General features: G+C 34.1%; 1 protein-coding gene across 3 annotated transcripts in view; it reads right to left on the bottom strand.

Moving 5' to 3' along the window:
* RALGAPA2 (Ral GTPase activating protein catalytic alpha subunit 2) overlaps nucleotides 1–13849 on the bottom strand; it is a 407209-nt gene that overhangs the window by 319029 nt on the left and 74331 nt on the right. For all 3 annotated transcript variants that reach the window (XR_003567134.1, XM_027840277.1, XM_027840278.1), the window contains exons 8-10: nucleotides 7487–7625; nucleotides 5916–6115; nucleotides 4075–4299 (exon numbers count right to left, since the gene is read on the bottom strand). Coding sequence is in view for 2 of the 3 variants with exons in the window: in XM_027840277.1 (XP_027696078.1) it covers nucleotides 4075–4299; nucleotides 5916–6115; nucleotides 7487–7625 (564 nt within the window). In the remaining variant the exon portion in view is untranslated. The remainder of the gene's footprint in view (nucleotides 1–4074; nucleotides 4300–5915; nucleotides 6116–7486; nucleotides 7626–13849) is intronic.

Here is a 13849-nt window from a genome sequence, read left to right as displayed (position 1 = left end):
TCCCCAATCTGGTTTCCATCTATCTTCTATTTACAAATATTTAAAGTCCACTTGAATTATAGCAAGAACAAAAAATTAATAAAGATTAAGTGCTAGGTACCAGCAAGGCTGTAGTCAAATAAATGATCTTTGGAGTTGGCTAAAAATAAGCATTTATTATACTATCCAGTTCAAAAGAGGTATTTAAAAACAAAAATCCCTTAAATGAAGAGTGAAATAATATGAAAGCTCAAAGCACCCTGGTTTAAGCAGAACCAAAGGATGAAAATGAATGTATGAGATAAAAGTTAATTTTATCCAGGATGATCAATGCACAAAAGTGGCAAAAAAAAAATGAGGAGAACAACAACTTTTATACTGGTGTCCTTACAACGTTAGCAGAAACCAAGGAAATTTTGCAGTATATTTGACTGACCCTTATAATAAAATTATGGAAGGGTCTACTAAACTCCTACTTTGTTTCTTTTCCTCTAGGAAGATAAATGATCTTAAAACTTAAACAGCAGATTAACACTTCTTGAAAGAAACCCAAAATAAGTAAAGACATAGAGAAATCTAGCCAAAACAGGTCAGGTTTTCTGATCCGTGTGAGTTATACATATTTGAGAGTAATGAAAAATATATACCCTTGGAATTGTTTAAAATCAATAATTATAACAATCTGTGAAACATGATCCTCCACAATCCCTCTACCCCAATAACTCATCACAGCAGAGAGATAATTCTGAACTTTTAGAGGCTCTGTCAATGATTATAACAAAGCTGGAAAGACTGAGTATAGGTTTCATGACAGACTCTATGGTCTATATGAGAACTGATCTATCTATCTCCAGGGCTGCATTAATAGAAGTTCCAACACTAGATGATGAGGTTTTTTGGCCATGCTGACCCATAAAAAAGATTAAAATAGAAAACAGCCCTTAGTACTGAATAAGCTCTTCCATTTCCATGCTGATGGCAGCAAGGTGTCACAAAATGAGACAAAGAAGACTACGAATTGCATTGTTCTTAGACATTCACAAACATTTACCTGTTTGGTATTGCTGACGTGCAAGCTTTGTTCAACACACTACTAGTGGAAATGGACCATGTCCAAATTCACATTCTTACTATAAATTAAAACAAAACAACAACAACAACAAAAATGGCTAGATGGAAGCATGGCTTCACAAGTTCTATTCAAAAAAAGCAAACAAAAGACTTGGCAAAGTTGGTTGTATGGTATGCTCCAAGGCACGAAGAAATATAATTTCATTTCACCTAGAGGTACCCATGCTGTACCTTACTAAACCGACCACAACAAAGATAACAGCAGCTTATTTGCCAATCTCTATGTTGGAGGTTGAAGAAGCAGGAAAATTCTGTAACACATTAACTAGATTTTTTGATACAAGTCAACATATATCTTAATACTTGGTGACATAAATGAGAAGGTGGTCATAGAAGAATACAGCAAACACTGCAGAGACAGATGAAGAAATGAAATGATGAAAGATGAAGAAATGAAAAACAACAGAGGCACACAGACTACTTAGAAACCTGAAGTCTTTCTTCATGAACACTTTTTCTAAGACTGTCGGAAAGCACTGAATGTGTGGTAGATAGAGTAAAACACAACAAAAGAAATGAAACTGATTACATCTCAACAGTAAGGAAACAAGTATTCCCTGCTGTGAGAAAACTATTTGAATCTGTCTAGGTAGCTAGACCTTTAATTAGTCAGTCAATAAAAATGTATTAAGTGAAAAACCTGGGAAGACTTACATGAAGTGATGCAAAGTAAACAGAAGCAGAACGTTATACACAATAACAGCAATACTGTTTGATGAAGAATTGTAAATGACTTAGCTATTCTCAGCAATACAATGATCCAAGAAAATCTCAAAGGACTAATGATGAAGCATACTATCCGCTTCCAGAAGCATCCAATTTACTTTCATTCTTTTTCTTTTGAGTCTTCTTGTACATAAGGACTAATATGGAAATATTTTACATGATTGCACAAGCATGACCTATATCTGCTTACCATCTCAGGGAGCGGGGAGAGGAAGAAGTGAAGGAGGCATTGAATTTGGAACTCAAAACTTAAAAAAAAAATGTTTAAAAATTGTTTTAACATGTAATTGAGGGAAATATATACATATATTTTTTTTTTTAAAAAATATGTTAAGTGCTAGTCAATAAAAATGTATTCATAGACAAAAGACAGTCCCTGCCTCTGTGGAGCTGGAGTTAAGAGGGGCTGGGGAAAGCTCCCTATAGAAGATGGAATTTTATTTGGGACTTGAAGGAAGGTCAGTAGATGAAGATGAGAAGGGAGAGCATTCCACCCATGGGAGACAGCCAGAGAAAATACCCACAGCCAACAGAGGCAGTGTCTTGCTTATGGTACAGCCAGGAGGCCTCTGTTACTAAGGTGTAAGAGGACAAGAAAGGTAGAAGGAGGTCAGGTTATGAAAGGTTTTGAATACCAAAGGGAGCATTTTGTATCTTCCTTGAGTAAGGGAGCCTAGGAATATATTTAAGAGATGCTGCAAAGGTGAAATTGGCAGGATTTGGCAACAGACTGAATATGAAAAGTGACAAATAGCAAGGAGTCAAGGATGATGCCTACATTGAGAGGTCAATCCCTTCCAAGGTCTTGTTGGCTTTTACCTCCACAATATATCTAGGATCCTTCCCATCCTTTTAGTTCCCTATGAAATCACCCTGGTACAAAGCCACATCTTTTCTTACCTTACCTCCAAAACTGATTTTCCTACTTTAATCTATTCACTTCTCCAGTACATCTTTCATTACGCTGTCCAAAAAATCTTTATGTATCACTAACCACATGACTCCTCTACTGCAAAACCTTCAATGATTCCTCACCAAATTTCTCCAAACATATTGCCTGGGCCTCTCCTGTGCATGCATCACATTCTTGTTTACATTATAATTATTTGTAGACATTCATGTCCCCCATTAGAACTTTAAGCTCCTTGGGAATAAGGTCTATGTCACATCTATCTTTGCACTGTCAATATCTAGCAGACATCCTTTAGATGTCACGATTAATAACTATGTGCTAAGGAAAACTTGGGGCAAACTGCAAACGCTGCCGTCTGGTGTTGCATGTGGCAAGGCAAGGCAAGCGCAAGCTCTGGCAGTACTGATAACGTTTGTGGACAGACATTGAATATAGGGGTGTGTGTGTGTGTGTGTGTGTGTGTGTGCATGCACGTGAAAAAGTGTGAGACCCAAAGGCAAACCTTGCTGATTTCATTCAGGCTTGTCACCAAAAATTAGCAACCACGTGATGAATTCTTTGGCCAGAACAATTCGTGAAAGCCTTTTAATAATGATAATGACAATGGTAACATGGCTGTAGTAGTTCATATTTATACATGACTTTAAGGTCTGTTAACTGGTTTTCCCACAGCAAACCTCTGAGGAACAAATATTATTTCCTCCATTTAACAGATGAGAGAAATTATGCTCAAGATTAAGTGGTTTCCCTGTGATTACAAATCTTCTTAGTGTTAGAGGCAGAACCAAAATCCAAGTTTTCTGATTCCAAGGCCAGCACTCTTTCATTAAAACATAATGTGTCTCTTCTACTATGACATTTAGACATTTAGGTTATGACATAATCTGTATCAGTATAAGGAGTGTTCATACTAATAAAACAGTGGATCTTTTAAAGTCCTAAAGGAAGTTAAGGGACAAAAAAGAAGATATCATTACCTCAATATTATAGCATTTAGTCAAGGAACAAAAAAGAAGATATCATTACCTCAATATTAGAGCATTTAGTCAAGGCACAAAAATCTAGAAGGCCATTCACCACACACACACACACACACACACACACACACACACACACACACACACGTACACACACAGTGAGTGTAACAGTTTTAATAATAAGGCATTTCAAAAATAAAATATCATGAAATAAAAGTTATATAGGAAATTAGAAAGATCACTATTTAGTCACTTCGTCACCTTAGTGTTTTTAGAATCATCACTTAATACAGAAATGAAATTGTTAAAAGCCCTTCTAAACACAAAGAACACATACATTCTACTAACCTGACGAAATATTTCATTGATAAAGTTGACATAACCTCGCGTAGATAAGAGAATTCGCTGAACCATTTCATATACAGTCCGATGCTCTTCTTCAATGCTACAAAGGCTGGAATTACTAAGTCTTCGATCAGACAAAGTACTGCTATTAGAATGATTTTTGTCCTGTTCAGATGGCCCACTAACTTCCAACTCGGAAGTTTTCTCTTGTACCATTCCACCAACATTCTAGAAAAGAATAGTTGTAAATTGCTGGAAAAGCTTACACAACATAAAAATCATTTTTTTAAAAAACTAAGATATTTGTTTTTTAAAGGAATTTAGATTACTATCAACTTTCAGTTTGAGGTTCCAGGGAAATCACCAAAATTGTAATTCCAAAATCACTTTCAAGTCAAGTAGTTTCTATAGTTTATACTTATTTATCAAATACCTAATTATAAGCTATCCCTTCCCCTACTCCAATTATATTTATCTCTCAGGGAAATCATTAGCTAACTAAGGAGCTTAATCTATAGCTATAAAATTACAAATACAAAAACACAGGTTGAAAGGATGGTTAATCAACTGGAGTTATTATAAAAATTGGAGAGTGAACAGCCTCTAAAAAAACAATGACTTAAAATCCTTATGTTTTGTCCATAACCCAATAATAAATCATTTGATCCATAGGAATGGGAGACAATAAAATAAAAAAGATCTTTAGGGGTGGGGCACTATTAATTTGGAGTCCAAATATGGTAGTTCCATTGTCAAAGATAAGGAAAAGTTTTCAATACGTATAAATTGACATCTTTTTTCATGGGCTCATTGTCTTTCTATTTTCATCTATATATTCTCCTGGGATGAGATGGCTTAGTTAGGTCTCTTTGCCAAGTTTTCTGTATCCTTATTTTTACCTCCACTGCTTCTCACTGTTTTGTGGAATGATACTGTCTATAATCTTACAACATCCTTCTTTGTAAGAGTTTACAAAAGCGTTTATTTTCTTTACCAGTGTTGCCCTTTGTTACCATCTCTCTACTTGGCAAGGAAATCAAATGTATTCTGGCTGAGCAAATTTCTAGGCCCCTTTTAGTCCTTATGAAGGGAAAGAGGAAACTAATATGTTGCAAATATAGGACAAAAAAAGGAAGTATGTATCCTTGGAACCCACAGCTGCTCGCCAAGGAAGTAAGATCCTCTGGTTTTGTACAAAGACAGTTTATGGCAAAGTAAATTTAAATTATAGATGGTGGCAATGACCATACCAACTGGCTATTTCCACTCTGTTTTGACAACATGGAAATTCCTTGGCCCACACTGGAAAGGTGAAGTACAACACTACAAATGATTATTATGCAGCTCCTTAGTATCATGTGGGTTAAGATGAACTACCCAGAACAAATGTGAAAAACAATCCAAGATAGAATTTTTGTACATAAAGAAACTATTTTTTTATTTGATATCTGTTCCGTACATCTCACTCCAGCATATATTTCAAGAATATGCTTCTAATAAAATACATTTCAAAAGTTGTATTATTTTCTGAATACTGGCAGAGAAACATCAGGAGACAGAAAATACCGGCAATCTTTAGTTGGGACAATTTTGTAGCCTAACAAACATTCTGGAACCAAGGAAGAAACAGATAACATTTGAAAATGTAAAATTTCCTTAAGAGAGGGACTGATCTTTTTAAATACACACGGAATTGTGTATAATAGCACAACTTTGTAATAAATGTTTCTGGTTCTCACACTGGTCAGCCCACCTCACAAAAAAATTCAATCCATTTCTTTTGGCTATTTATGTTACTTGGGTAAAAAAAAGAAGAAAGTGAGGACAAATGATTAGTAAAATACCTGGATGATTTTAGGCAATACTTCTCCTCCATTTTTAGTGCTCTGAGTTGTAGTTAGGTATTTCTTTTCCAGAAAAAATGTTACAATCCACTTAATAAAAGCAACACGAGCTGACATATATGGAATTTTTGTGCTATAAATATTTTCACTGTTTCGAGTTGCAGTAACATATACTGGTTTTGGTCTTGAATGGGGGATGTCTGGTAATGTAAAAGAGTACACAATCTAGTTAAGTAAATCACAGCCACAGGAGAAAATAAATATTTGCATTTGATACATCTATCTAGATTAGAAAGTTGTTATATTGATCTGGTGTAGAGGTTTTTTTATTCTGACACCTTCAAATCCCATTTTTTAAAGTAGTACTTTTTTGTAGCACTGTTATTGTCTCCATATTAGAATCTGATTAAGAAATAATTTTGCATCTGAATTATCTATTTGTTTTTAGCCTATATTATTTTACATATAAAGACTATTTGTTGTACCAATACAAATGGTATAGTTAACATGGCATCTGAGGCTAATACACAGTAAATTTAGTTACAGTGTCCTTCTTTAAGCCCTTTTTAAGATTTAAAATGTAAATACCAAATAAAATGCATTAACCAAATTCATTTATTTTTAATTTGCTAACATTTTTCCTGGCAGCAGAATCTATTAAAATGGAAGGTATTTCATCTAATCACTGGATGATAGTTTTGAAAGGTTTTGTTTTATATTTATCCAACAAACCTTCTAGAATATCAGCCAAATATATATTTTTCAATCCTTTTCTCCTCTACAGTAGATCTAAATATGGAAATAGGTCTGAGATAATACCTCATATATGCAGTTATCTATCTACCATCATAATTTTTCTGAATATGATTATAATCATACATGGATACAGAGTGTGTCATTTCATAAGAAGCAAAGCTTTTAGCAAATACATCTTTACAAAAAAAACCTGAGAGTATAAAAATGCAATAATAGGTAAGTAAAGTCTCAGCTACCCCTCCCCAATCTCTCCCTCTCTCTCTCTCTCACACACACACACACACACACACACACACACACACACACACCCCCTTCTCCTCCTCCCACCTGCCAAAACTACTGCTTTTAGTGTAGGTAGGATTACAGTGCATTCATGCTGTCTATAACAAGACAAGTAGTCCTGGATTTTATTACAGGCAACTCATCCACTTTTTAACTACAAATTTTAATCCTGGGTTGATTTCCCTAAATCACAATATCCTATCACCTGCTATGGGATGCTCAGGAAATGAAAACTAGTTTTAATACTCCCTAAAGGAAGTAAAATTATAGCCAAAAGTAGTGCATTCCAAAACAAATATAAATTGTTTTTGGATTACTTGAGCTCCCTTGTGAGAGTATGAATAATTTAAATCTTAGAAGAATAAAAATTGCAATTTCTTAGAAAATTTTTTAAAGGTAGAGGTTAAAAAGCATCTAGATTATTTAACCTTTTCATATTTGAATAGTTATATTTTTTAGTTAAAAAGATTTTAATGATGATGTTGAAGGAAACTATTCAAAATTCAGTATAAGTGGCTAAAATCACTACTTACCCAGGACAGGCTTGTAGAGGTTGGTTAATTTTGTAAATGATGGAAACAAATGAGGAAGATAATACTTTCGAAACAAAGTAAAGAGAAATTTAAACCCAGTGTCTTGGTTCTCCTTATTCTTCCATTCCAAGCTTGCAGCCTTTGAATATTATATTTAAAAAATAACATACATAATACATTTTTTTCAAATCAACATATATTGAACTAAAAGATTCTCAAAAATTATGAATACCATCATATTAAAGGGACAAGTTGAAAACTAAAACCAATTCAATTGATGGAATCATATTTTAACAAAGCCCAAGAGAACTCTTTAAAAACAAGTATTTTAGAACTTTTCTTAAAAGCTGCCATTTTCTAATATAAGTAAATCACAAATATAGCAATATAACCATATAAAAATATTATAATTTCATGTTACTTAAATATCCTAATATATTTTTTCCTATATGTCTGTAATCATCTTTCTTTTTTTTAATCTTTAAAATCTTTAGTGGGAAAAAATAAATTAAATACAAATACTTGTATCAAAACTAAGATATTTATAGGCAAATAGCATACAGTAATTATGGTCTGGTCCATTCCCCATTCGCTATATTTTGCCTCCTACTTGACCTTATTATGATGGTCATACCTTTCTCTAATGCACATCTTCCTCACTTTGGGCTCATAAAAGTTTCAGCTTCCTTCAAAACACAGCTCAGGTGTAACTTCTTCCAGGAATTAGCAATATTTTATACACACTCTGTATTTACTTAATGATATGTGTGCCTAATCTCCCCAGTTAAATGTAAGCAATTTGAGAACAGGAGCTGTTCTGTTCTTCAAATGCAGGTACTTCTAATAAATGTTTGTTATTGTTATTTATTGGAATTAACTTCTTTCAATATTTATTTCAATTTTGTCATGCAACACATAATCATTACAATGAGCAAAAACTTTAGAAACTCATTTCTAAATAACTTTCCTCAATTTTTTTCTAAATAGTTCAGAATTTTCTAAACAAGTTTTCTAACTATGGAAATTCCCCAGGTTGAGAGAACCTCTCTCCTTCACCTTATGCCCCCATCGAGGTTATGTATTACAATTTTCATTTTATTAGTGGCATTAACATTTAACCCTATAGAACCTAGCACAATGGCTTGAATATAATACATACCCAATCAATATTTGATAATCATCAGCAAAAGATCAAGGATCAGACTGAAAAGATTTGCAACTGATTTTCAAGAGCCAACATACTCTATTCAAGAAGTGAGTATGATAGGATCCATGTTAGGGAGAAGCTAGATCAACCCCTTCATTTTACAGATAAGGAAACATAAACCTGGAAAAGTTAACTTGCCACAGAACTAGTTTTTGGAAGAAATGGAACTAGAATTGAGGCCTGACAGAATAAATTCTTCATGCTACAATCCCTTTATTCCTACTTGATGCCACTAAGGTAAAATAAAAATTTAAAGAGTTTAAATAAGAACAAGACTATAAAAGAGGTAAAGTTGTACAACTTGTTTTCAAAAATAAAGTTTCAAATAAATCACTGTGACAAAAATTTTGAAGCATAAAACATGACATAAGCACATTTCTACCTACATACTTTGAATAGTCTGATGTTTACATAGCCCTTTAAGATTTGAAAAATATTTACATATAATATTTTACAATAACCCTGTGAAATAGGTACTACAGTACAGATATTATTTTCCCCATTTTGCAGAAGAGGAAACTGAATCTCAAGAGGTTAAATGACGTGCCCAGGACCACAGTGCTAATAAGTGTCAGAGGCAGCATCTGAACCCAGGGCTTCCTGACTCCAAGTCCAACCTCGAATGTACTAAGCCACCCTGCCTTTTAAAAGGAGTTCTTGATCTTTTTAAAGTGTGGCAAAAGTCACAAGCTATTGATGAGAATAGTAAGTGATTATTCTTCTGAACACAGCTCTATTTCTAATAATTATAAATCTTAAATAGCAATGACATTCTTCCAGTCAGTTTATGATATATGTGACTTTGTGATAGACCAAAACATACGCTCAAGTACTCTGCCTCACAAGTATTTAAAGTTTAGTGGAGCTGTGAAAAAATAAAATCCAGCACAATCCAATAAGGCAAAAAACCCAAATAAACCACAGAAATAACTTTTTAGGTATCAATGCTATAAGGCAAATATAAATTATGGAACAGAGCACTCAATAAAGCAAAATATTTCCCAATAACTCAAATAAAAATGTTTATGTTAAAGAATGTTTTGAAATGTTTTACTTTAATTAGGAGTTACCTTTTTTTTTTTGTCATGACCCAACCACTCCGGCAGCAGGACGAAACCTACCGACTCATCTCAGAATATTAGTTTTAAAAGAATATAATATGTAAGATTACAAAAGAAACTAATTATATTGAAATATAGTTGTCACAATACTTGAAACAAACAAGATCACAAACCCCAGATTAAAAATTCCTGCTTTAGGCTAAGGTTTAAAACCTATCGACCCCCTCCCCCATTAAGTGGTTTTCTTAACTACAGCTGATAGAATAGAAACTCCTAGACAGCAAAGATGGTTTCACTTTAGAACCTTCTCTTTCTCTTGGCCTAGCATAATGCCTTGCTTATAATAAGTACTTAAATGCTAGATGAATTTAGTGGAATATTTTATTATCAAACTACAGTTCTTAGCAACATCAAGTAGTGTTTCTATTTTGCAAGTATAGGTTCTTAAATGTCATTGGGTTTTATGGGAAGAGAAGGGTTATTTCTATTGTTTCAGTTTTTAAGAAAAGCTAAAGAAGTTATTCCAAGATGACAATTCAATCTCTACCCAACACTGGACTGAATTGCTCCCCCTACTCCTTCAAAAAACAAAACAAAACACCAAACCCCACCTGGAGATGAGCAGCACAGGATTGTGAAGAGAGGGCTGGATGTGGATTTGGGAAGACCTAGGTTCAAACCAAATCTTGGGCATTTACTTGCTGTGTGACCCTGGTCACTCAATCTTTCTGTGCTTCAATTTCCTCATCTATGAAATGCTAAGGCTGGACTGTTTGCCTCTAAAGTCCCTTCTCACTCTTCCTATACAACCCTATGATGAAAACAAGAAGGCACATATTGTAGGTTAAATGTACAGCCCATGAAAGCTTATTGAAATGTCGGTAGGCAAAAAAAAAAACAAAAACCAAAAACAAAAAAAAGGGGCAGCTAGGTGGTGCAGTGGATAGAGCACTGGCCCTGAAGTCAGGAGGACCTGAGTACAAATCCAGCCTCAGACCAAACACTTGACACTTACTAGCTGTGTGACCCTGGGCAAGTCACTTAACCCCAACTGCCTAAAAACAAAACAAAACAAAAAAAGAAATGTCAGTAGGCGTGGCTCAGAGACAGCATGACCGAGCAGATAGAATTCTGTACTTAGAGTAAAAAAAAAAAAAAAAACCATAAACCTGGGTTCAAACTCTTCCTTTTAGGATTACTAGCTATGTAACCATGGGTAAATCAATTAAAACTCTCTGAGCCTCAGCTCCTTCATATCTATATTGCAGTGATAATGCCTCACATGGTTGTGAGGCTCAAATAAAAATGGATATAAAGTCCTTTGCAAAATTTTAAGTGCTAGGGGCAGCTAGGTGGTGAAGTGGATAGACGTGTGGCCTTGGAGTCAGGAGGACCTGAGTTCAAATCTGGCCTCAGACACTTGACACTAGTTCTGTGACCCTGCGCAAGTCACTTAACCCCGACTGCCTCACCAAAAAAAAAATTTAAAGTGCTCTATAAATGTTGGTTATTATTCTATTGGGTTTTTTAATTCAAGAATTACAAGTGTGTAAGAGAACATAGGACTTTATTAATGACATGAAAAGAAAGTAATTAATAGTTACAACCTAAGGTTTTATATTTTTATTTTAGAATCTAATTGTGTTCTACTTAAAGGTGTTTTCTAAAAACTATGTGCATATAAACTTGGATTTCATTAGTTTAATGATGGTTTGGATGAAAGCACTTCTTGTGGTGCTGGGTTCGTGTGCTTTGGCTCTATGAAGAGGGACATTGGCCCCCTGTGCATATGCCCATATATAAAGGAAGTGACCCAATCAAATCCCTATTAAGTAAAAAAGAATTTAAGAAAATAGACATATAGGAACTAAAGCATTCCAAAGTTTGTGATGACTAATAAATGACAGCTCAACATACGGTTTTAAGAAGTACAAGTTACCAACTTTCAAACACACAACGTTAATATTGAAAAAGGAGAAAATGGAGCCAGGCAAGCACAGAAGAAATATTTTTTTCCTGATTGAGGAAGATGATTACTCATCTTCCTCACATTTTGAAATGTAAGATATGAATGAACATAATTGCTCTTTTGTTTTTTCCCAAGAAGCTCTGAAGAAAAAGAAAACTAAATCTTGTAATGTCTACTGACATCAAGTATTTAAAGTGGCCTCACACGAAACCATATATACATTTTGAAGGTCCTAATATAAAGATATCAGTTTCTAACTAAAGAATGAGTTAGTTTCTAACTCAAGGTCTTTCTGACTCATCCCTTAACCCATCATCAGAAACTAACATTCTACTTAAGGCTGGGGACAAAATATGGGTTAAATAAAGAGTGATTAACTTCAGTTAATTATTACTGGAAAAAGTAATGGTGCTCAAGTTATCAACATCTGATTTGTAAATGTCCTGTATTTTATCAACACCAGACTTCCTCTTCCTTCACCATCTTCTGACAATCCGCTTTCACCAATCTCATTTTAGTTAGTCCTATTTCAATTCTCTTTCTAGCTGTACAGAACCTTTTAATAGCCTCTTTCTTTCCCTTTCTTATTTAATTACCTGGTTAAAAAATTTTTTTTTATTTTCTTTTCTCCCTTCATTCTATTTTCTGACCAAAAAAAAAAAAAAGCTATAACTGATAAGCATTAAGACTAGGGAAGTAGAATAGTATATTAATAAAACAAGCCAAATATCTAGAAGATATATTCATGTGAGGAAATTCAAGAAAGAGTAGAAGGGAAACATGGTAGAGAGTATTTGGATGAAGATGAACAACAGCAAAAACAGAAGTAATAGTGTTACCATTTGGACAGAAAGACAAAATAGATATATTCATGAAGTCATGCTTTAATAGTAATGGGACTTCAATTATCCAGACATAAGCTAGCATACTCATTCAGTCAAAAGAAGGGTAGATAATAATTTACTGATTTGCTTTAGTGATCATTTCATCTTTCAGATGGTAGAAAAGTTAACAATAGAAAATGCAATTCTTAGGGGCAGCTAGGTGGCGCAGTGGACACAGCACCGGCCCTGAAGTCAGGAGGACCTGAGTTCAAATCCAGCCTCAGACACATGATACTCACTAGTTCTGTGACCCTGGACAAGTCACTTAACCCTGATTGTCTTGCAGAAAAAACAGAACAAAACAAAATGCAATTCTGGATCTGATTCTTGTCAATATAAACTTGCTTGCTTGGGTGGAAATGATAAGACCCTTGTGAAGAAGTGAGGGGTGGAAATGATAAGACCCTGAAGTGACCATTACATTTAAGAATCTCTAAGAGGTTGCAATAGAAGACAGGAAATCTGGGCATAGTCTGGCATGCTTTCAAGATTTGAGAAGAGTCTATTTCAAGAGGTTCAGAAAAACGGTAGGTAGGAACACATGACATAAAATTCTAGCTAAGAAATTCTCCTAGTAGAGATGTAAAGTACACAAGAATGAAATTCAGAGGATGCAGAAAAAATTCCAATGAAAAGTAAGATGCATAAAGAGACAAAAGCGTAAGCACATGGAACTTTCTAGCCAATTTAAAATTTGAAAAGACATACAGAATATGAAAGCAAAGATGGGTAATAAAAGATGACTAAGAAAATGTTCCATGATCCAGTATGAATAGTGATATGAGTGCAAAAGCTTAGAATGAGTTAAGGAAAGCTAAGTTTAACACAAAGGGAATTTTTATATAACAGGGAAAGATGATCAAGGAAGGCATTGGGATACTTCTCAGGATAGATGAGATGATTATAGCTGATAATAGAGTAAGAATAGCTACTCAACTCATTTTGATTGTTTTATCTACCAAAGAGAATGACCTTTGGACTAAAAATAACAGAACAAATATGTCTTGTAGACAATTTATAAAAGACAAGAAAAAACAAGTAAAGCACCTCTCTGCTCCTGTCTCTGAAATTCAGTGAAATTGTGTTTTGTTCCAATTATACACATTGATTATAAAACCTATATCCAGAAAAAGTAAGCCTTTAAGGTCCTGGAAAGCTACCTCTAAATCTTCTTTATATTCTTTTAATTCTACTAGTCTTCAAATAACTTTGTTTTATTATATTATCTCTAAATCTTAGAGT

Source organism: Vombatus ursinus, unplaced genomic scaffold (assembly GCF_900497805.2).
Source record: "Vombatus ursinus unplaced genomic scaffold, bare-nosed wombat genome assembly UNPS02014841.1, whole genome shotgun sequence".
NCBI lineage: Eukaryota > Metazoa > Chordata > Mammalia > Diprotodontia > Vombatidae > Vombatus > Vombatus ursinus.
This window is presented reverse-complemented; position numbering and strand designations above follow the sequence as displayed.